The sequence below is a fragment of the Chiloscyllium plagiosum genome, unplaced genomic scaffold (genome assembly GCF_037043375.1).
Source record: "Chiloscyllium plagiosum isolate Xiang-an unplaced genomic scaffold, Cpla_swu_hap1 HiC_scaffold_27, whole genome shotgun sequence".
Classification (NCBI taxonomy): domain Eukaryota; kingdom Metazoa; phylum Chordata; class Chondrichthyes; order Orectolobiformes; family Hemiscylliidae; genus Chiloscyllium; species Chiloscyllium plagiosum.
In genome coordinates this window covers 65,681,566-65,704,376 of record NW_028270165.1, presented here as the reverse complement: position 1 = coordinate 65,704,376, position 22,811 = coordinate 65,681,566, and the positions used below count along the sequence as shown (strand labels likewise).

At 40.8% G+C, this 22,811-nt stretch overlaps 1 protein-coding gene across 1 annotated transcript in view; it reads right to left on the bottom strand.

Annotated features, from left to right (window-relative positions):
* Positions 1 to 22,811, bottom strand: part of LOC148144499 (scavenger receptor cysteine-rich type 1 protein M130-like) — a 41,966-nt gene that overhangs the window by 12,675 nt on the left and 6,480 nt on the right. Inside the window, exons 2-13 of the mRNA XM_087975356.1 lie at positions 14,225 to 14,257; positions 13,222 to 13,536; positions 12,341 to 12,655; positions 9,630 to 9,944; positions 7,981 to 8,298; positions 4,407 to 4,724; positions 2,904 to 3,221; positions 2,763 to 2,819; positions 2,364 to 2,681; positions 2,212 to 2,253; positions 1,911 to 2,027; positions 446 to 553 (exon numbers count right to left, since the gene is read on the bottom strand). Coding sequence (XP_087831482.1) covers positions 446 to 553; positions 1,911 to 2,027; positions 2,212 to 2,253; positions 2,364 to 2,681; positions 2,763 to 2,819; positions 2,904 to 3,221; positions 4,407 to 4,724; positions 7,981 to 8,298; positions 9,630 to 9,944; positions 12,341 to 12,655; positions 13,222 to 13,536; positions 14,225 to 14,257 — 2,574 coding nt within the window. The remainder of the gene's footprint in view (positions 1 to 445; positions 554 to 1,910; positions 2,028 to 2,211; positions 2,254 to 2,363; positions 2,682 to 2,762; positions 2,820 to 2,903; positions 3,222 to 4,406; positions 4,725 to 7,980; positions 8,299 to 9,629; positions 9,945 to 12,340; positions 12,656 to 13,221; positions 13,537 to 14,224; positions 14,258 to 22,811) is intronic.

The following is a 22,811-nucleotide window of genomic DNA, read 5'->3' as shown; positions in this document are numbered from 1 at the left end:
AGCACCACTCATCTTCTGTGATTCATCATATTTGTTTATACATTGATTCCTCAATTTTGCTTCCGCTCTTTGGTGCTTTGTAATCCATACTTACTGCAAAAGTTATATTATTTTAAAATCAATGACGAATTGATTAGTTGTCCACCCATCTGAAGGGGTCAGAGTGGAACCAGGGTAGAAGTGAAATTGATAGTTCTGTTTGCATTTTCAAATACATGCCAGAAATAATCTATCAGGAATGTAGGCCAGTGGGAATTATCATATTGAAATTCTTCATCTCACGAAATGCGGACAGAGACACAGTTAATGAGATAGCTTCCCACTCACGACGACTGTGTTTTAACTATTAATCATGTTCATTCAGTCATTGATCATGGAAGACTGCAAATTAAATGGAAGCTACACTTATCCAGTCATGATTCACTATACAATAGGAAATATATACCTGGTCCATGTTTGTGATCCGTCCTCTTTCCAGGGGGAATATTCTCAATTTCTTCATAAATTCCTTGGTACAAACCAAGGCGTGAGCCTGTGCCACCAAGGTTAAGTTCTGTTGAATAAACAATAGACTGGTCAGCATTTGTAGCTGAACACTCGCAGAAACAAGGTGTTTATATCTGAAGAACCAGGGGAGAGAAGAACGAGTTCGCACAATGCTGTAGATTAGAATCTTCACACAACGTTAACTGATCGCTGAAGGGAGAACATATTGGAAAAACAAGTGAACAGGCCATGATTAATTTCCATGTCACATCAGTTACCGAACCTAGTATGTTAAACAGAAAGAGGGAGATGTTCTTGTTGGTATAAATTTGGGTATTTTGTTCTAATTTTGCTGATTCAAATATCTATTCAAGAAAATTCTCAGCTCGCAATGCTGCATGTGAGTGAAGATGTTGAGTGCAGAAAATGAAACTCTTTAATGCAATGAAAAAACGAAAATGCTAATAACCTATATTTTTTAAAAAAACTTGATACCATTAAGGAGATTACAAATTAATGTTCAACATACCGTGGTCCTAACAAACAAGATTGATAATAATGTTGTTAGAATTGGACTACTTTCATTAAACAATTGCATAATTATGACAATTAGTTAAAAACCAAAACGTGAGACGAATGAAATAAGGTGAACCTTGATGACATTGATCGTGATAGACTAAGTGCCTAGTTTTTCTGGCTATATGGAAAGGAAAATTAAGAGCATGTGAAAGGATAGAAAATGATTGTTCTTAGTGTTGATTTTCATTGCTAACTCGTGGAAAATGGTCCCCAAGCAAACGCTTTTAAATTATTGTGCAAAGTATAGAAGTATCATTTGCTCAGTCAAGGGAAGCCAATTGTTGCCTAACTGGAAGTTCCCTTAAAAGGACCCTTAATCCTCTCAATGATCTTGGGTTGTGGTAGCAGCACCCAGACACTCAAGAACCATAAATAATAGTAACTAATGAAGAAATATTTAGAGGCAGTCTGCAAATAACTCAATGAAACGGAGAAATATTGCTGCCATCATTGACCTGCTCTGGAATGTCATGTATATGTTAACTGAAAGATAAGAAAGTGCAGTCATTATATTTCTTTCCCAATGATGACTGTAGCAACTCCACATTATACGTTAATTCAGTTTCTCTCCAAATATATTGAGCGACTTGATGCATACTTCACACAGTTAGAATATTCTTTTAACTGCTATTTACAGATTTGATGCATTTATCTGAGTGTTTATTAAAACTTCGCGCTTCATTGGGCAAAGTCCCTCGAAGAAAACAGACAGCCAAGAAGTGCCGAACAATCGTGACCATCTCAGTCAAATGCTCGAAAAGTGCAATAAAAACGTACAGCCCCGAGAACATATGCAACAGTGAAAGTGACGCAGTGTTATCTCAGTTGGTAGATATGATGCTTACCTTTCATTTGCAATTTTCTTTGCATGACCACCAGTAATGCGATTAACTCACAGATTAACAAGACTCCCAAAGATGAACAGACGACAACAGGCATGGAAATAGACGGACTTTCCTGCCCTTAAAGGAGGGAGTACAAACGGGTTTAGCACAGTTAAGGTCTGCCATGGAAAATTGTAAATAATCATCATTAAGGAAACAATGACACTAGCTTCCAAATCGTGAAAATGCCAACAGCATCAATGTCACTTTTCAGGAAAGTAACGCGAACACAAATACTAATAATAATATCAGTCATAAATACCCGCAGGTGGAGGTGAAGGGGAGACCGTCACCAACTCGGATCCTGTGGAACAGAAAGTACGAATAATTATGAAGGGCAATGTAACTTAGGAAATCAAATAGTTGCCCTGATTTTTAACATTAATGGCGCACGTCAGTCAGCATCAATCTTACCAGAACACTTTACACTGGCAATTTCCTTGTGGTTACACTTGCTTTTAGCTGGAGCTGCGGAGAGACAGTCCAACAGAGAGAATTCTCTTCCCTTACACTTCACATCATTCTGCCAGATAACATCTTTCTCCTGGGAGAGAGCGGCCTCATCTCGGGCTGATAGAGCGAAGCCACATCCCAGCTCTCTGCAGACAACATTAGCATCAGTTATATCCCAGGAATTGCCACACAACGTTCCCCAGCGTTTATCGCACATGATTTCCACTCTTCCAGAACAGTTGCTGCTTCCTCCATGCAGGTGCACACTGTCTTGCGTATCTGTGGTACAGAACCGATTATTATTGAATGCAGTACAAAGCAGAATCTCCAAGAATTCGCACATAGAGAAAGAAGACGCACCTAATTGTTTATGGCAGTAAGTTGAACTGAGGGACTGCTCCTTTGTCACATTGCTCTCTGTTGGAAGGAGAAAGATGCTCAGTCTATCGGGAATTCATGCTTGAAATGACACCCGAACATTGAGAAGGCTTGTCATGTTACCTGAACAAACTACACCAGCATCTTCCCGGTGTTGACAGTCGTGTTGACCCCACGGATCTGTGTGACATTGCCACAGTGTCGACTCGTGAGACAGACACTCCATCTCATCGAGCCAAATAGTTCCCGTTCCTGCTCCGAATGATTGAGCGTCGTATTCAACATTCTGGAACTCACCACAGTGCAGCTGTTTACAAATCACTTTGGCAACGTGTGGATCCAATGTGTCTGAACACACTGTTCCCCAGGTCCCATTGTAGAACACCTCTACTCTTCCCTCACAGCCATGCTTTCCATTCACCAGCCGCAGCTCCTTGTGTTCTGTTCAAACAATAACAGATATCCAGATTGTTAGATTGTCCATATCGCTGGTGTGTCCTGTGATTGCCGAAACGAGAAGGATGCATGATATGAACAAAGGGAATTGCTGGAGAAACTCAACAGAATCTGTGAAGAAAGAAAGCACAGACAAATCTTCAGGTCCAGTGACGCGGATTCTGAATTGAGGAAGCGTCACTGGACATGAAACGTTGTCTCTTTGTCTCGACGGATGCTGCTTGACATATGAGATTTTCCAGAAATTTTCCTTTTTGTTTTCGATTCGCAGCATCCGCGGATCGTTGTGTTCAGTTTTCTTCATGACACATATTGCAATGAAAAAAGGAGTGAGCCAAATGTGTATCGTGCATGGAGTTTAGAAGGACTTGACCAAGGCACTACTAGAATCTGGCGAACTGTTTGAGAACCCGAAATGGTCGAGAAGCAGAAACTGACAGAAAACAGAAAGCCTGTGTTAAAAGTAAATTGTCCACTTTGCAGAAGTGACGATCCACTGGAACTGGTTCTGATATCATGGCTGTTCAATTATATATATATATAGATATATATGCAATCACTTTTAATTTTGTATCACCAGGGAAGTTTCAAACTGCTCAGTTGGAAGCAAATTACGGAATATTTTTACTGTTCTGAAAAATCATGAAAACCGCAAGTGCACAGTAATAAACAGGCAGTACAGGTCTGACACAATTGTACAGGAGCTATGTCTGATACAGTGAAGTCTGCTCGGAAACATAAAGAAAAAAAAATCACTCCTTCATTTTCGAGCCACAAATAGTTCGATAGACACACGAACATGTCTCATATTTCTGGTGGCTCGTTACAAAAGTAAAGATCATAAATTTGGAATTAATTTTTAGCAAACCCTTTATGACAATCAGGACAATATTGACATCCACTTGGAGTAGTGACAACAGATCAAAAATGACACTTTTCATGACAAACGCGACGTGCATCAATAGAAGATTAAAAAAACTGACAGAAAAGCAACTTAGATTAGAGAAACGAATTGTTCTTTCACTTTTTGTGTACATGTAAGTGTCAGAGATCGTTTCTTTAAATTACTGCCGCTGCTCTACATTCCTTCGAATTCAGTGCACATACGTCAGCATGACGTCTCACCTACAACATTCGAGCAAAGTAAAAGCATTGAAGAATGGCCCTCACCCGAGCACATAATTCTCACATCCTCTTTATGAGAACAGTCGTCTTGGTGACCCAATGGTACTGAAGGACATTCCCAGAGAAATGACTCGTTTCCAGAACACTTCACATCCTTCCACCAAATGTGGCCTGAGCCCGGTCCAGAGGACGAAGGGAGTGTCATATCCAGTGCTTTTCCACAACCCAGTTGTTTACAAACGACTTCAGCGTCTACCACATCCCATGAATCATCACAAACTGAGCCCCATATTCCATTGTAGTAAATCTCCACTCGACCAGCACAAGGGCTTCCACCATCTGACAGCCTTAACTGAAAGTGATCTGTGAAAAAATTACACATTTAATACACATTCCCTTCATCACTCAGGGCAACATAGTGTATAGATACAGGAAATAGCGTTTTAAATGTTCTCATGAGAAATACTTATTGTGCTGAAACATAATTTCTTGCAAAATTAATCGATCAAGTGTAACCTTTTAGCAAGAATGGACAGCACATAAATGTTTCAAAATATCTTATTGCACCTGGTACTGCCAGGTTAAGTTTTCCTTTCTATATTGAACATTCCGTGAAATATTTTGCCATCAGTTGCATTTGTGCTTTCTCTTCCTGTCACTCCATTTATGTCTGTCCACGTGTTACTTTGTCTCATGCTCAACCTATTTTATAGTGCACATAACTGTACGTTTGTCCAATATAAATACCGTCTCAGCTTTCATTCATCAGCGCACATGAGAATACTATACCTTACGAGAATATAACTGAAAGACAACATATATATTAGCATGACAGCAATAGCACTTTGAGTAGTTGTAGAAGTGTAAATACTGAAAGGGGACGAAAAGTCATTTCAGGATATTATCACGTGTACTTAGATACAAAGGTCCAGAACTAATTCACAGAATCACGGATTTAAGAAGTCTTCAGCACAGAGAAAGAACCTTCGGCCTACCAATTTTGTTTCTGTCAAAAACAAGCTTCTAAATATTTTAATCTCATTTCCCAGCACTTGGGTTCGTCCTTAACTCCTTCGCATCACAAGTGCACATCTAAATATATCTTAGATTTCCCTAACGTTTCTGCCTCTACCACATTTACAGGCAGTGAGTTCCAGACTACTCCCACGCCCCAAGTGGATGAAAAAGAATATCCTCAGGTCCCTCTGAACCTTCTGTCCATCACCGGAACTCTATGCCGCAAGGTAAGCAATTGCATAACATAGGGGAAAGATTCCTTATTGCTTATTATCCACCTCAATCCTGCCCATACTCAGTCGACTCTGTTCAAAGGAAATGAATCCAAATCTGGCCAAGTTGTCTTCATAGCTAAATGTTGTTCATCTCAAGAAAATCTCTCAGACGTTGCCCCCTGCATTGTCTCCATTACTGTCAAATCCATCCTCTGATATGGATTCCTTAACTGCACACAGTTTTCTGCTCTGGTCTAAATCATGCTTCTTGCAGTTTGAGAATAAACTTGTTCGCCCTTAAAACACTGTCTTCAGCTTCTAACGAACCATTTTATGATCTTTATAGAGGAAAAGTGAAGCTTCCATCACGTCAACAGCATAACAGCTGTTTGTAATTTATTCTGCACAATGGAATTTTTGACAACTTGTGCGCTGGACCTGACACGAGAGGAGACCTTCCCTGAGCTCACTGCTTGCAAACTGCTTTTCTGATTGATCACAAGTCACACAGTTGCTTATATCTACCGCACAGCATTCCAATGTTGTTGCAATGTCCCCGGTTGTAATTCGAGATGAGTACTTTACACACATTCACCAAGAAGCCATTGCCTAGACATTTCAATGAGCATGAAAGCGTTCCTTCAGGGTCTCATCACCATCCCGAGATACATAACGCATAACGACTCCCAAAATATTATATAATTCCAGTGCGGCGACTTCGCATGTGAAACATCTCAAGACATTTGTTTTGTATGGAATCCATCTCTCGTGCATTATCTACAAAATTCAAACTGCGCTTTCAGTCTCTGCAATGCTGCACAAGATCAAAAGTTTCTCAGAGAAGATAAAAAGCTCTACTAATTGAAAGAAATGCGGTCATTTCAAGTAATGGAGTCCTAGAGATGTCCAGCACAGAAACAAACCCTTCAGTCCAACTCCTCCATGTCAATCACGTATTCTAAATTAATCCACTCCTATTTGACAACATTCCACACACATATTTCTAAACCCTTCCTATTTATTCACAAATCCAGATGCCTTTTAAATGTTGTAACTGTACTATCCTCCAACACCTCACTGTCAAGATATTTCATACGTAAAACCTCTTTTGTGACAAACATTGTCCCTCAGTTCCATTAGAAATCTTTTCACCTTACTTTTAACCTCTGCCCTCCAGATTCGGATTTCACTATCCTGGGGACAATGCCTTGTCTATTCACCTTATGCATGCCCCTCCTGATATAATAAACTTCTGTCAGGTCTCCCTTCAGCCTCTGACCATCCAGGGAAAAACGCCCCAGTCTGTTTATCTTCTCCCAAAAAGTCAATCCTTCCAACTCTGCTAACATCACTGCAAATCTTTTCTGAATTCTTTCAAGTTTCCCAACATTGTTCTTCTAAAAGGGTGGCCAGAATGATACACATAAGTCCAAAAGTGGCCAACCAATGTACAGCCACAGCATGACTTTCGAACTCTTGTATTCAGTGGCACGGATCAATGAATGTAAGAGTACCAATCACCTTCTTCACTGCACTGTCTCTCCATGCCTCCATTTTCAATGCACTTAGAGTCTGCACACCGAGGTCTCATTGTTTGGCAACAATCCCCAGGACCTTACCATTAAAAGTATAATTTGTGCACGTGTGTCAACTGTACTTTTGGGTTAAGAAACTGTAATTAGATTCCTGATTAGATTAGATTTCTTAGAGTGTGGAAACAGGCCCTTCGGCCCAACAAGTCCACACCGACCCTCTGAAGAGCAACCCACCCACACTCATTCCCCTACATTTACCCCTTCACCTAACACTACAGGCAATTTACCATGGCTAATTCACCTATACTGCATATCTTTGGACTGTGAGAGGAAACCGGAGCACCCGGAGGAAACTCACGCAGAAACGGGGAGAATGTGCAAACTCCACTCAGACAGTTTCCTGAGGCGGGAATTGAACCCGGGTTTCTGGCGCTGTGAGGCAGCAGTGCTATCCACTGTCCCAGCCTGCCGCCCCTTAAGATTAGATTAGATTAGATTCCCTACATTGTGGAAAGTGACCCTTTGGACCAACCAGTCCACACCGACCCTCCGACGTTTAACGCACCCAAACCCATTTCCCTCTGACTAATGCAAATAACACTCTGTGCAATTTAGCATAGCCAATTCACCTGACCTGCCACGTAATGCTTGTATCTCACAACAAAATGGTGTCAATTTCTCATATTCATCCATCTGCAACCGCCGCCCACCTCAGATCTGCTTTCATCCCAGAGATGAATAAATGGTTTCAGTGGCACTGACAAGCAAGTGGTGTACATTCTCAATTTACTCAGCAGATGAATATTTGTCTTGATATATCTGAGCCGGTTTAAATGTGAAGAGTCTACTTACCTGAACAGAGGACCCCTACGCTACTGCCTTCGATGTCAGACGAATTCAATGTGTTGGAGATCCTGCACTCCTGGAGCTGTGATTCATGTCCATGACATTGGACAACATGTACCCACGCATCACCATCACTCTCCCCGTACTTTGAAGAATTATATATTTCTAAGGCATAACCGCATCCCAGCTGTCTGCAGACAACGTTGGCATCATTCTGATCCCACACGGTGTCATGCACTCCGCCCCAGCTTCCATGAGAGTAAACTTCAACTCGGCCATCACAGCAGCTTTCTCCATTCACTAGTCTTAGCGCCCAATTTTCATCTGTAAAATAAGAGTTACTGAGAACAGCGATTGAAATGAACACAGATATTCGAGAACTGACAATCACAGGAAAATGTATGATTTGCAATCATAAAGATATTTTGTCCATTTACTTTTTTAAATACTTTCATCATGTCATTACATTTCTTCTGAAAAAAAATTGAGAGGGGCGTGGAAATAAAAGTGCTGCTATTCTGGCATTCGTTGAAAATAAAGTCTCGTCTTTAGCTAGCGACCCCATTCATTCAGGCCGACTGTCAGTCTGCAGATGCTACTCGTAGGCTTTGACCATTTATATGTTACCACTACTCTCATGGTTGACGGCAGAGCATGTTGCACTGAGCAAATGACCCGCAACATGACTGAGACAACGGTCAAGAAGATAATGGAAATTGAGGAACAAGTCTGTTTGAGAATTATGACATTCAAAACACTTATGAAAATTTGGGATAGCACATAAATTTTAAAACGTGATGCTGTCACTCACTAACGTAACTGCCAATATTCTCCATTTTCTTTTGAAAATTGTCTCCACGCTATGGATACGTCAAAATCTTTTATTAGAAGGTATGAATACATCTGATTTCTGCGGCGCCATTTGTGCAGATTCTGATACTCCCTGCCAGGAGTTGAGGGCATAATGTCATGTCGTAAAAATGTTGACACGAGTAATTCAGATGCTTTATGCATTCTCTGGAGGAATGTTGGAAAATTTATGCTCTGGAATTGGAGCCCAGTTTCAGCTCGTGAACAGGGAAACTATGAAGAAATATTGAAAACACAACTCATGCAGCTCCTAATGTTTGTCAGGAAATCAAATCTGGTTTCCACATTTGATCTGCCCGACAAGGTCTTCAGGCTCATAAAAGAGTCACAAAATCATAACTAAAGGCCTGTAAAACCAACTTAGTTAAAATGAAATCAGGCATCAGCACAAATCCTGGCCTCACCAGTCACATCTCCGTTCCCTGAATGACTAAGTATCAGAATAATAATCGTTCAAATGTTCGTGAAATATTCCAAATCTAACAGTCAAACGATCATCAATTCTCCTAACAACTCATCTGGCTAATACTTTTCCTTATGGAAGGACATCTGCCGGTCTAACCTTTACTGACTGACATACGACTGCGGATTATTAACCATATAGTTGAAAGGTAATGACTTCCTGAAGTGAACTAGTGCACCAGTTGAACTCAGATGAATCAGAAAAGGCCTACAGGCCATCGGCTCAACAATGACATTCAATTCAGGTATAAATAAAATAATTACAAACTTTAAGTACACAGAAACACTGTTTAGCGAAAGAACAATTGCTGTAAAGGACACACCCGAGCAGATGACATTGGCCATATTTCCATGTGAACAGTTGAAGCTTTCCCCATGTGAAACTGGACAGTTCCACAATCGTCGCTCGTTTCCATGGCATTCATAGTTTTCCTTCCACACTGGTCGGGCTCCCCTCCCAAATCGAGCATCTCTCGGGATCGACTTTACAGTCCCGCAAAAAAGGTGCTCACAGACCACATTGGCGTCTTGTAAGCCAAAGTAAACACCGCACAGCGTTCCCCACTGCTCTCCATGCAGGACCTCCACTCGCCCAGAGCACCTGCTCTCCCCACCAACCAATCGGGGCCCATTGTTTCCTGTTTTGGATCAAATAAAGAAACAAACGTTTGCAAATATCTACGCACTTGTTCGAGATTCAAAAGAGAAAATAAATCGAATCTCATCCTCCATTGCCCAATACAATACGTGACAGTTACAATGTCTTCAAAATAATTACGATTATTTCATGAAACTCTTTCCACTATTCCCATTTAAAGGGTATTCCCAAGATAGTGATTATGATCATTTACCTCAGTCCTGGAAAACCTATGAAACGAGGGTGTAAAGGTTGACTTGATGCAGTCCATAGTTTGATAACAGTAGTTTACTTTTGGTCCCGATTGCTCGTGCAGGTTAGATTGACTTTTGCAATCATGCAGTCATGCTTAACTCAATTTAATGATGAATACGTGGCTGCATTCTTGTTAGAGAGATGTGGTTGTTGGTGATTTAACCTGATGGTCACTATTCATCAGCCGAGGGTTGAGCTCAGAAGGTAAGGACCATCATGGCAACTTTAGATTTTGGGGGTAATTAACCAACGCTGATGGCATTACCTTATATCAAAGACCAGTCATTCAGCCCACTGAGGTAGCCGATTCCATCAGGGTGTTACAATACAGTGCAGCTAACGAGGCGAATGTATTAAATAATTATTTTTGAAAGCAATTTATGAAACATGGGCAACAAATGAGTTTGCAAGTTTGAGGCAATTGAGATAATTATAATGTTAAAAGTTTTTTTCTACAGGAAGATGATGAGCATCCAGGTGACCAAATCATGACCAGTGCATCAGATGCTGGCTGCAATATGCAGTTTCAATAATATTAACCTTTATTCTCCCATCGAACCTACAGTAATGAAATCAATTATAACCTGTGAAAGTGTACCGTTTGGTAGAATGTGACATGGACTTTCCCGCATTTGCATTGAGATGCAGAGTAACACTTCGAAATTAGCCCCTGGTACCATGCATCAATGTTTTCAAACCATTATTCATGACATCTCCCAATTTCAGTAGAGCATGCAAAGAGAGCAAAACAGATAAGTACGTGACAGATGAAACTTTAAGCAAAGAAGTTTGAGGCAGTATATTTTGGCAGCCTGGAAAATGACGTACAACGTGCATTTAAATGTTTTCACCTTTTCCCTCTTCATGTTGTGAATAAGTGCACTTTGACAGAAGTGCTGGAGCTTCAAATGCTGAGATACATCAAGTTGACAGAATACTTGGAAGAGTAGTCAGCAATGCAACTTAAACTTAAATTTAAGAATAGAAGAATTTAAGGCAGAAAGAGAGAAATAATTCCTTTGCGTTTGGGAAGATGGGAAAACATTGTTTATAATTATGTGGAACACATAATTCACAAAGTGTGTCCTGGCTCTTGAAGAGATGCATGCTCGACTAATGCGTATTAGTCATGTTATGGATTGTATTCAACCAATGGAGCTGGAACACATAAAGGTATACGAAAATATTACTTGATGAACAAAGCAGCAAACGAAAGAATTTACTGGACCTGCCAATTGATCATCGAAAGAGTAACAGGCAATAATGTTACGATTTGGGACAAAACGTGCACAGTATTGCATATTGGAATGTAATGAATCATTGTTGTGGTTCTGTTCGCCGAGCTGGAAATTTTTGTTGCAAACGTTTCGTCCCCTGTCTCGGTGACATCCTAGACAGGGGACGAAACGTTTGCAACAAAAATTTCCAGCTGGGCGAACAGAACCACAACAACGAGCACCCGAGCGTCAAATCTTCTCCCAAATTTTGCATGTAATGAATCAGACTGTTGACAAAGTGCATACCATGCAAAATACAACGTGTTACGAAGGCAAGATAAATTTACAGCAACGTGAAAGTGTAGAGATTGGGAAGGGACAAGTAAGTAAGGGACAGAACGGTGAATAAATTACCATGATAATATCTATCAGCCAACGAGTGTTTGTGAGCTGGAACTTCTTGCTGAAAAGGTTGTTGGCAAGAGATACCTTCAATGATGCCATACAGTCTGTTAGCATTGTTAAAAACTACTGACCCGATTATGGGTCACGGAGATTTAGAAAATAAACAATTATCTTGTCATACCTTAAATTGTCTGACGTTCACGTCAATGTATCTGTATCGAACAATGATTCATATTATCCTCCATGAGCGACGTTTAGTCAACGTCGACACTAAAGGGTATTGACTGTGGACAGTTGAAGAAATGTCTTTCCCACCCCAAACGCAAACGTTTTAAAATGTTTAAATTTTGAATAATTTCGTGTATATTTTACCTCATCACTCTTGTGCCACGGAACATGAGAATCTTGAGGATTAGTTGAGATTTGTCACGGTCAAAGCAATGTCAGGAATGCCAGCGACATTACTCTTACACACATTAAGCGGAAATGTGTCTTTTTCTTTAGGTAAGCTTGTACTCACCTGAACATATCAGGGTGACATTGTTGTGTCCAGTGCAATCCTGGTGCGTGGTTGAAGACCGAGGGCACTTCCCCAGCTGAGTCTCATTGCCCGTACATTTAAACACCTCAGTAGCCGTGAGAACAGCACTGCCTCCAGAATGCATCGAGCTTGAAACAGACACTGCGACTCCACAATGAAGCTGTGCACAGGCCACATTGGCGGTTTTCAAATCCCATTCAAGCCCACACATTGTTTTCCAGGTGTCACCGAACTGAACCTCGAGTCTGCCAAAGCATTGGGAATTTTGAGGTAACAACCTCGGAGCTCTGTGATCTGAGATATTTTTAAAAAGCGCAGAATCAGAGCAATTTATAGCAACAGCGACTTAGATTATTTTCTGATAAACATTAATGTGATTAACTTTGGGTCTGGTACATCTGGAAATAAATTGTTCCTGCAATCAGTTTGCTGCCCTGTCGATCTCATTCATGTTCACCCACAACTCCGACCCTCATCTAATCTGACAGAAAGCGACTTTCAACCTGGAGATAAATGGCACAAAGTGATTCTGCCAGCCAACTCAATGTCGAACCTCAGTATGCATTGGGTTGTAAATGTGATAATTCCTGCAGCGCAGTTCTCTCAATGTGGCTTCAAATGACATCACAATGGACACCTATCCTGCCCCTTTACCGGATTGGAAACGGTAACAGGAATTCACCTCTCCCATTGTCTTCAAATATTCACAAATTGCATTGTAACACCGAATAAATTGGGGGTTTTGTTAGTATCATGTTAATAATATTTGGATAGTTGTCGTTGTGTTATCATATCCCTTTCTGGTTCCAGACAGCACTGACTTGTGATAAACCTGCACAGAAATGGCAATAGATTTTTACCTGAACAGACGACACCAGCATCATTGTCGTGTGAGTAGCTGTGGGGATCCCATTCCTGTGAATGACACTCCTTCAGAGCCCGCTCGGTCCCGCTGCACTCAACATTCCAGGTCACAATAGGTCCGGATCCTCGTCCAAAGTGAGCCTCGCCCGGGGCAGAGACCGCGGTCCCACAGTCCAGCTCCCGACACACAACTGCAGCATCCGGCAGGTCCCATTCATAATCATCCACAGTTCCCCACTGCCCCTTGTAGTGAATCTCCACTCGGCCAGAGCAAGGACTGCCCCCATTCTCAAGTCTCAGCCTCACTGTCTCTGTAAATATAGAAGTGGTCACCAACGTGAACACTGCTTAATTGTATAAGATCGAATCATCGCCTGCATTCCCGGCTCACAATGAATGGGAGTGAGGGCATGGTAAAAATGCAGGCTATCGCAATATAACTCAGGATACGTAATGTGGATGGAGAAGGGCGAATGGTCATTTTAAAAAAGATGCCGAGTCACAGAGAGCGAGGGTCTCCACTAAACTAGCCAACGTGAGAAGATTTTTATTTCTCATTCATGGGATGTGGGCACTCTGAATCGCGAGAAAAACACACTGATCCGCCCTGCGAACATCTGAAAATGAAACAGCATTTCCGTCTCCCACTGCCAGAATTATTGTGGGATGTCCAGTCATGTGAGCATGATGTCACTGCTCAATTGTGAGTGAAATAATTTAGAAAATTTCCAGAGCAGCACTGCGTGTGTAGGTGCATCTTCACAGTACCTCCATGTGTTGTCTCTCTATCTGAGAACGGCAGTGTGCGGAGGAACTGAGTTTTCACACTCTGCTCCCCTGAAATAAGAAACCTTCAGGAATAATGCATCCCCATTAGTTATGAACACACAGTTGTTCAACTTACACATGAAGGCAAGGAGATCATCAGCACAAGTTAGTGTTTGAACGGAATCATCAGAATACAGGTTTTGCCTCGAAATGAAAAAAAAGTGCAATTACCTTTACTCTCGGCCTGAGTGTCCACACGTCTGCCTGAAATAGGGGGATGAAAATTAAAATGTTACAATTCAATTTAACACGTAGAAATAAATTAAACAAATGCAACAAATGCGGGCAATAATTATCGTTAGTTTGCCAAATAATCCTATTTTACACAGAGGATTGTGTTAGTAGGGAATTAGCTGCGAGTGGAAGTGATTGAGGTGGGAACATTAATAACGTGTAAAAGAGGTTCGGACAATCACATGGATAGGGACAGTTGAGAAGGATATGAGTCAAGTGCAGAGAAATAGGTTTTGTGTGGATTGACATTTTGGTTGACATGGAACAGTTTGGGGCAAAGGGTCTATCTCCGTGCTATGACTCGATATGATATCTGGAAATTTCATATCCTCATTTCATGCAATGCTGATAAAAGCAGGAAATATAATTACTGCAATTATCAATTATTGTCTGTTTTCTTCTAAAGTTAACCGAATTGTTTCCACACACAGAGACACGCTGCCAACTCTCTGACTGGTCTACTCGTCACTTGTTTTGAATCTCAGAATAATTTCTATAAAACTTTCAAGCAATCAGACAACACGGGTCATCTGTCCATGTGTTAATACATGGTCGCTCACTTGATTTATTCAATCCCTGCTGTACAACCTCTCTCATTACCTGCATTCATCGACTTGACTGATCGTTCACCTCTTTATCATTCGTATGCAATATCCTTACAATGTAATGCTAAATCCTTATTGTTTTTTAATGTAATTTGGTTGCAGAAAATGAACAGGAAAATTTTAAAACAATATCTTGCAGGTTGGCCCGTTCATCAGAAGTTTGATGTTCCTTACTAACTGGAGAGTTTTGGAAAACAACAATTCCGGATCAGATCAGTGACACCATTGTGAACTCTCTCACTGATGGGAGAACTGATGCAAACTAAATCTACTGAAAGACTGTTCGTCGCGATTTCAGACAGATGTAACTATGGAATAAACTTGTCTGGTTTTGAACACGTATGTTGTCCTTTTGAACTACTTTTGAGAACATTTACTGTCTCACATGAAACACTACAGAGGACATAACATGCAGCGTTGAATCAAGTGAGAGTCGGTACAATTAGTGTCCTACACTTTTCACACCGATAAAAGAACATAAGAACTCGGAGCAAGAGTGGGCCACCTGGCCCATCAAGGCTGCGCCGCCATTCAATGAGATCCTTTCGTGGATTCAGTTAGACTTACCCGCCTATCCTCCACAGCCCATAATTCCTGTACTGTTCAATAATCCATGTATCTTTGTTTTAAATGCATCCAACAAGGTAGCCTCAACTCCTTCACTAGGCAGGGAATTCCACAGATTCACAACAGAATTGGTGAAAAAGTTACTCTTCACCTCAGTCTGAAATCTCATTCTCCCTATTTTAAGGCGAAGTTCCCGTGTTCTAGTTTGACCCGCCAGTGGAATACACCTCCACGCTGCTATCATATCTACTCCCTTCATAATAGTATAAGTTTCTGTAGGATACACCACTCATTCTTCTAAATTCCAATGAGCGTAGTCCTCGTCTTCTCAAGCTCTCCTCACAGGTCAAACCTCTCTTCTCCAGAATCAATGCTGTGAACCTTCTCCGCTATCTCTCTAGTGCCAGTACATTACTCCTCTAACACTGAATACTGCCTACTTCAAACTGAATCGCTGTATTGAGAAAGAAGTCAAGTTGATTTTCAGTCTGCTTCAGCCGGACATGAGGGACATGAACGTCACTTCTTAACTGTAGTGTTTATTTAGATTTCAATAAATAGTCATTTATTTGACTGATATTTTGTAATGTAACTAAATGTCAATCAAGGCAGGGAATATAAAGAAACAAAATTACTGATAGCAGCAAAAATGCAGAATACCTGTCCTTTTTGAACGCGAATTTAAACTGAACACATATTAATTACTAAATTTAGAAACTAAATAATGCATTCACCTCCCATTTGATATGACTTTATTCATTCATTTAAAAAAAAAGTATCAATTCGACTTTACAGTCTACCCGAGTAGTAGAATTATGTCGAGAATAAAGAATTAATGTCTTCGTAAAATTGAAAACCATGAGTTGAACATGGGAGCCTGGAAGTGACCCTTGTATTTCTTCTTGTCTAATATCGAATTTATAAAAGAGCAATAATGGATTAAGAAGTCCGCTATCCATTACTTCTGCAGGAGGTGAATATTGAAGTGGTTTATGCAACTTACAATTTCATATTTCATGCACTTCCCTAGTTGTTCAACAAAGATCTACAAAACATAATGATGGAGCCGATCACCATCTCGTGCTTTGTCATCTGATCCAAGAATGTTGTTACTTCTAGATTAGTAAATATGAGATTAAGCAATCCAATTTGTCCCACTGTTTCACAAATTGAGAAGTTTCAAAGTGCGAGATGAAACAAAATAGTGTGCAAGTGATGCAGAACCAGAGTAAAATTACTTCTCTTTCAAATCTATTGTCTCATCTTAGGAGCCACTGAGACTGTTGATCTCGAAGGTACACAAAACTAAACTCAGAAATCTTTCTTTCAATGGTTCTGAGCAACCTCCGGAAATTTAGTTTTGCATCGGGCCCCAATCAAGTCTCCTTCAAGTCCTTTTAATAAAATTATATGCAACAGCGTCAGGAGTTCTGCCTCTGGTCGTCAAACTCACAACATAAACCATTTCACAAATTAAGCCAAAGCAATTGAGACACCAGGCTGCTGGCAGAAAAGAAAAGTGCATATGGAAAATCTGAAACAAATATGAAGAATGCTGGAGGAAAGCAACGCATGCGGAGAGAGGAACAGTGTTAAAGTTGCGACTCTGTTGGGACTCCTTATTTTCTATCCTTCTGTTCTGAGTGATCATATCAGACTCGAAACATTATCTGTATTTCACTCTTCATTAATGTTGACAGATCTCCTGAGTTTATACAAAATTTTCCAAGTTTCTTTAAGGTATGAAGCTGTTATGCATACTGCGCAATGTTCATGTTAATAAATGTATAATCAACCTCCTTTCTTCATATATCAGCTAATAAAATAATGTTGAAAGTATTCACACATATAGAATGTGAAACCAAGTCTGAACGACTTCAACAGTGTTGATATGCATGTCTTTTTTTATCTTCTGCCATATACCTTAGGACAAAACAGACAGCAACTAAAATTTAAAGGAGATAATACCAGTTTGATCTTCTGGATATAAAATGCAATCCACTCTCAGTGTCACTGTACCCATTATATGGGTGTAAATGGATTGACCAAATACAGCACGTCAACAAAATCTAGGCACACTAGTTACTCTAATCCAACATTTCGATCTCGAGAGACTGATTTAACCTCTTCCATCTGCTTTATGGAAATAATCCACAACATGCCGACGTAAGCACGTAATTTATTAATATACATGGAAATATATCGGAGAGCCAACGGGAGAAGAATGAGAAAAAAGGCTTCATTACCTTGGATAATTCATGATGCTGAATAAGTAGGAGTAAATTTCCCAGAGAATGAGAAGCCGAACTTACCACAAAGCTATACACCTCCGTGTACATGAACTCTCTTAACATACTACGCCATAGCATTTACAGAATCTTGTTTAACTTAGACTCCCTACAGTGTGGAAACTGGCCAAATGGCCCAACAAGTCCATGCTAACCCTCCGAAGACTAACTCAACCAGACCCATTCCCCTCTGATTAATTCTCCGAGCGCAGTGTGGGCAACGTGGCATGGTCTGCACATCATTGGACTGTGGGAGGAAACCGGAGCACCTGGATACACAGGGACAATGCATAAACAGGGACAATGTGTAAACTCCACTCAGACATCGTCGGAGACTGGAAACAACTCAGCCACCATGCCGCTCCATATAATGATCTGAACTGGGATGTCCATCCTTTCACTACAAGTCGAGAACAGGAGCCAGATTTACAGTATTATTCACATTCTGACTCCTCAAGAGTAATAACTGAGAGCAATGCACAAGCCAGCGCTATGAACAGACATTCGCTACTTACATTGCTGCAATAAACTGTAATACACTTTCAAAAGCTGGAAGGCACTTGGCACAAAGAAATCGGCTTCACTTACAACCCTTCCATTAGCTGAAGAACTTAAAGCATTCACCACCAAGATTCAGCCACCAAAGTTGCGCCATCAATGTTAACTGCAACAACTCAGCTAAACTCCTTCCCTAACTGAACAAAACTGCAGCCACACTACCGAGCAAGGTGCACAGATAATTAAAAGCACCGGCACCTGCAAATTCCCATCCTGATTGGGATGGCGACATTGTTCCTTCACTGATACTTGGTCAAGATCTGCAATTCTCTCCTCACATATGATGATGTAACTACCCTCAACTAATGCAGTGGACCATGAGATCAGGTGACCGCCACCTGGTAGGATTTTCTGTAACATTGACCAAACCAGACATTCCCACAGTTTTGAACAAATAGAAAAAGTGTTGTGAAATAAATATCCTAATAATGATTTCCACCTCTCCCATTTGTCACTAAGAATAAAGTTGGAAAAGGATTTATTTTGGATATTTCATTTTTGAAAGGCTTGCGTGATGAAAATTGTGATGTTAAACAATATCGAGGTAAACATGTTAATTCCACATCAAATAGTGGAAAAAATCTTGAATGCGGTGAACGTGAATTAAGTAACAAATGTAAAAATCACAACTCCAGATTACAGTCGAGCCAGTTTATTTGGAAGCACTAGCTTGTGGAGTGCTGCTCCTCTATCAGCACAACGACATGGTGAAGGAGCAGCGCTCTGAAGGGTAGTGCTTCCAAATAAACCCCGTTGGACTCTAACATGATGTTGTGTGATATTTAACTTTGTCCACCCCAAACCAACACTGGCTCCTCCACATTAAAGTAACCTCGGTCCACGAATAATATCACAAAACGGTCAGGCAGACCATAGGTATAATCTGAGAGTATAATCCATTTGTGCGTCAGTTTAATTAATGGTTACATATGTTGACTGGTGTTTGTGCACCCAAATGTAACAGACAACCGTTACAGCTGGTCAGAATTTGTTGAGAAGATTGGGATTGCTTTCTTCTTGGCTTGCCTTCAGTGATAACACCGTTAGCAAAACAAAAAATCGAAACAAGATAAGACGCCTAAACTACCTCCATATTTCTATTCAGATCATGTTGAAAAGTAAGTCGATTACAACCGTAATCAAAGAATGGGTACAATTCTCACCAGAGAATAGAAGATATGTGTAAAGTGAGTTCAAGTTTTCGACGAGCTAACTCTGCCAACAAAATGATATTACTGTCAGCCCTGCCTCAATTTGCAGCTCTCTTGCCTCGACACAGAAAGGTAATTGCTCAAACCCGTTTTAACCGGTTTGAGCATAAATTAGCGCTGAAGGAGCAGTTGATGCACGTATCTTAGAGTCCTAGACACTCTGTGGGAAAAGAAGAGGGTGAACCCTGTCGGGTTGTTCCCTCAGCAGACTGTCCAAGTCATTTGGCAGAATGCTTCATCACCAGAACGTTCTAACAAGCACGAAGACGTCGCTTGGCTTGTGGTGAGAACGGCACAAACTGCGAGATCCCTCATGTACACCTGGCCAGTTTGCGACTACCCACACTGCTCTCTAAGTGGATGCAGAGTTTGGAAGGGTGGCAGAGGACACGGGAAGTGACCGTAAAACATATCTTTCTGGAATTGCCCTTTGCAAACGATGTCTGGAGAAAGATGCAGTCAATTCTGTCGAGGCTTTTCACAAGCAGCTCTTTGACTCAGGACACTGCTCTCCGATCAGTTGCCCATGATACACACCGACACTGAAACAAACATCAACTACGCCTGGAAGAGCATCAACTCGCTGAAAGATGTTCTTTGGTTTGCATGAAACTCTTTGGTATTCCAGAGCAAGCGTTTGACCCCGACGGAGAGTTGCAGACTGGCACATTCCAAGGTGCAGGACTATGTGTTTAGGAATGCATTAAATGTTGAGGCAGCTGCCGCCAAGGCAGTGGAGAAAGACGACTTTATGAGGTCTTACTGCTGAAGGTATATGGGGTGCCGTTCAATTATCAGACCCCCGATGTCTCAAGTATATATAAATGCAATCTTGTCCAAGTAAGACTTGCCTTTAGTGTGTTGCTGGATAGAGTCAAATTCCAGTGTTTATTTGTTCCTTCATACAGGACTGTACAGAAATAGGAGAAAGTGAGGATTGGAGATGTTGAAGATCAAAGTCGAAATGGGTGGTGGTGGAAAAGTACAACTGGCTGGGCATAATCCGAAGAGCTGGAGAGTCGACGTTTGAAGCAGAAGATCTTTATCCTGATGAAGATTTTATGCTCGAAACGTCGAACCTCCTGTTCCTTGTATGCTGCCTTACCAGATCTGCTTATCCAGCACCACTGTTTTTGACTACGGTACAGGAGTGACCTGTTTCAGTGACTACGTATGCATGTAAAGGTATTTTTATGAATAAAGTTTTTATTTGGAGACAGGAAAAAGAAGACATCGTTCTGTAAAAATGTTTACAGTAATCCTACTGAAATTCTTCAACAACTTCACCAGTACAGGAAGAAGAGCTATTGATATTGCGCTGGCTAGTGGCAATCATTCAACTAAATTCACTGAATAACAAAACTGGTGAACAAAAGAAGGTCAAAGAACTGTGCATGTTGGAAATCAGAACCAAAGGAGAAATTGCTGGAAATACTTCGCGGATCTGGCAACATTTGCAGACAGAAAGCAGCGTGAATGTTTCGCTTTGGTTATTTGAAGATGACCAGTTGACTGTGCCCTTTATTAGAGCGACAATTCTAACAGATTTCATGGAATAAATTGCCTGCCAAGTTTCCAAAATCGCAGAACTGTCTGAACAATAAAATATAACAAATTAGCACACAGCGCCTTTGTTCCACTGAGGATGCGAACAGCTAACTGCGCCCTTTATCACAGCAATGGTTCTTACAGTTTCCTCGGAGGAACTTGCCTGTCACGTTTCCTAAATTGCAGAACTGTCTCAACAACAAAATGTACCGAATTGGCCCAGAGTTCCTTTGTTTCACTGACATTGTCAACGGCGCTATATAAATGCATCAGTATCGAGAAAGTTTTCGAATATAAAGAGAAGAAAAACTAACTAAAATCAGTGTAACATCAAGCTCCGAGAAATACATAAATATTCAGTTTCTATTTTACACTCTCCCAAATATTGACGAATAAATTAGGTAAATATTGTTCAGCAGGTTTCCCGACTACACACACTGTTGAAGCAGCGATGGGCACTGTTTCCAAACACACCCGAATTGTCTGAGTAGGTTTTCAACTCTGAACTGCATAAAAACTCCGAATAAATGCAAGGATTGGGGGTTAATGGGGGTTGTGGTTGGGAAGCTCTGAAGCCTCAGAAACAGTTCCATAAAAAGTCAGAAAATAATGAAGACAAAATAGTTTTCATTCCCTATCATGCCAATATTTTATCTCGCATAGACTGATCATTATATTTTTGCCACATATATGTTGCCAATCATTGACCTATAAATGGTTGCGAAAATGTATTCAAGTGACCATAACTCACAGTTCAATAGCTGCAGAAGAAGTAACTTCACGAGGCTGACAAACATCGTCCCAGCTGGTGATTCCAGATCAAATCGGAACATTTGCTGAATGCTGATCACAGATACAGAGCAGCAGTTAACGTATCAAGTGACTCCTCTATTTCTGTAACAGTTAGTTCCTTCACCACGCCTTGTCCAGGGGCTCGTGTTTCTTTCCATCAACCAATAGATTTTGATGTGAGCAGACTATTGAGTAAACTCTGTCTTCTCCACCAATGAGAAATGATGTGACCATTAATGGGTACAATGAAACCGGGTTCCAAACACTAGTTCATCTTAACAGATCAATGACGTTTCAGATTTTGACTTGGAAGCGAGTCCCCACGCCGGAATCCATATCACAGAATCACACAACCACAGGAGGTTATTGGTCTCAGATTCTTTGAAGATAATCTGCAACTCAGCATCTCCACGAGAAGCTGGAGAAAGAGCTCAATTTCCATTTCTTCACTTTACACTCTTCAGGACTAAAAATGGAGACTAACAACTTCTGAGCTGAACCTCTCCCCTTCCTTTAGATTACAAGTAACCCATTTCCTCCTTTATATATTCCTGTCCTGTCGACATTGGTCTCAACACAGCAGACCCACATTAATCTCATTCCCCCAATCCTTCGCACCTATTCTGAGTCATAATTCTGTCTATTACTATAACTATCAGTCCGTTGTTTATCCTCTGAGCACACAGACCACCTGTTTCAGTCTCTTCTCCTCCCCCGTCTGTGCACAGTATTAAAAACTGTCATTATCCTGAATAATCACATTTGATGCAAAATATTAACTCGCTTTGTGTGTCCACACATGCTGCTCAACTTGTTGTTTTCTTCAAATGTCAGTCTTGTTTCTTTATAAAATCAGCTTTCCGTCATTCTAAAAGTGTTAACCATTGAATTAACTTTTAGAAAAACTTTAAAAAGTCCCCAAAAATCTTATCTTAGTTTTACTACAGTTCGTAAT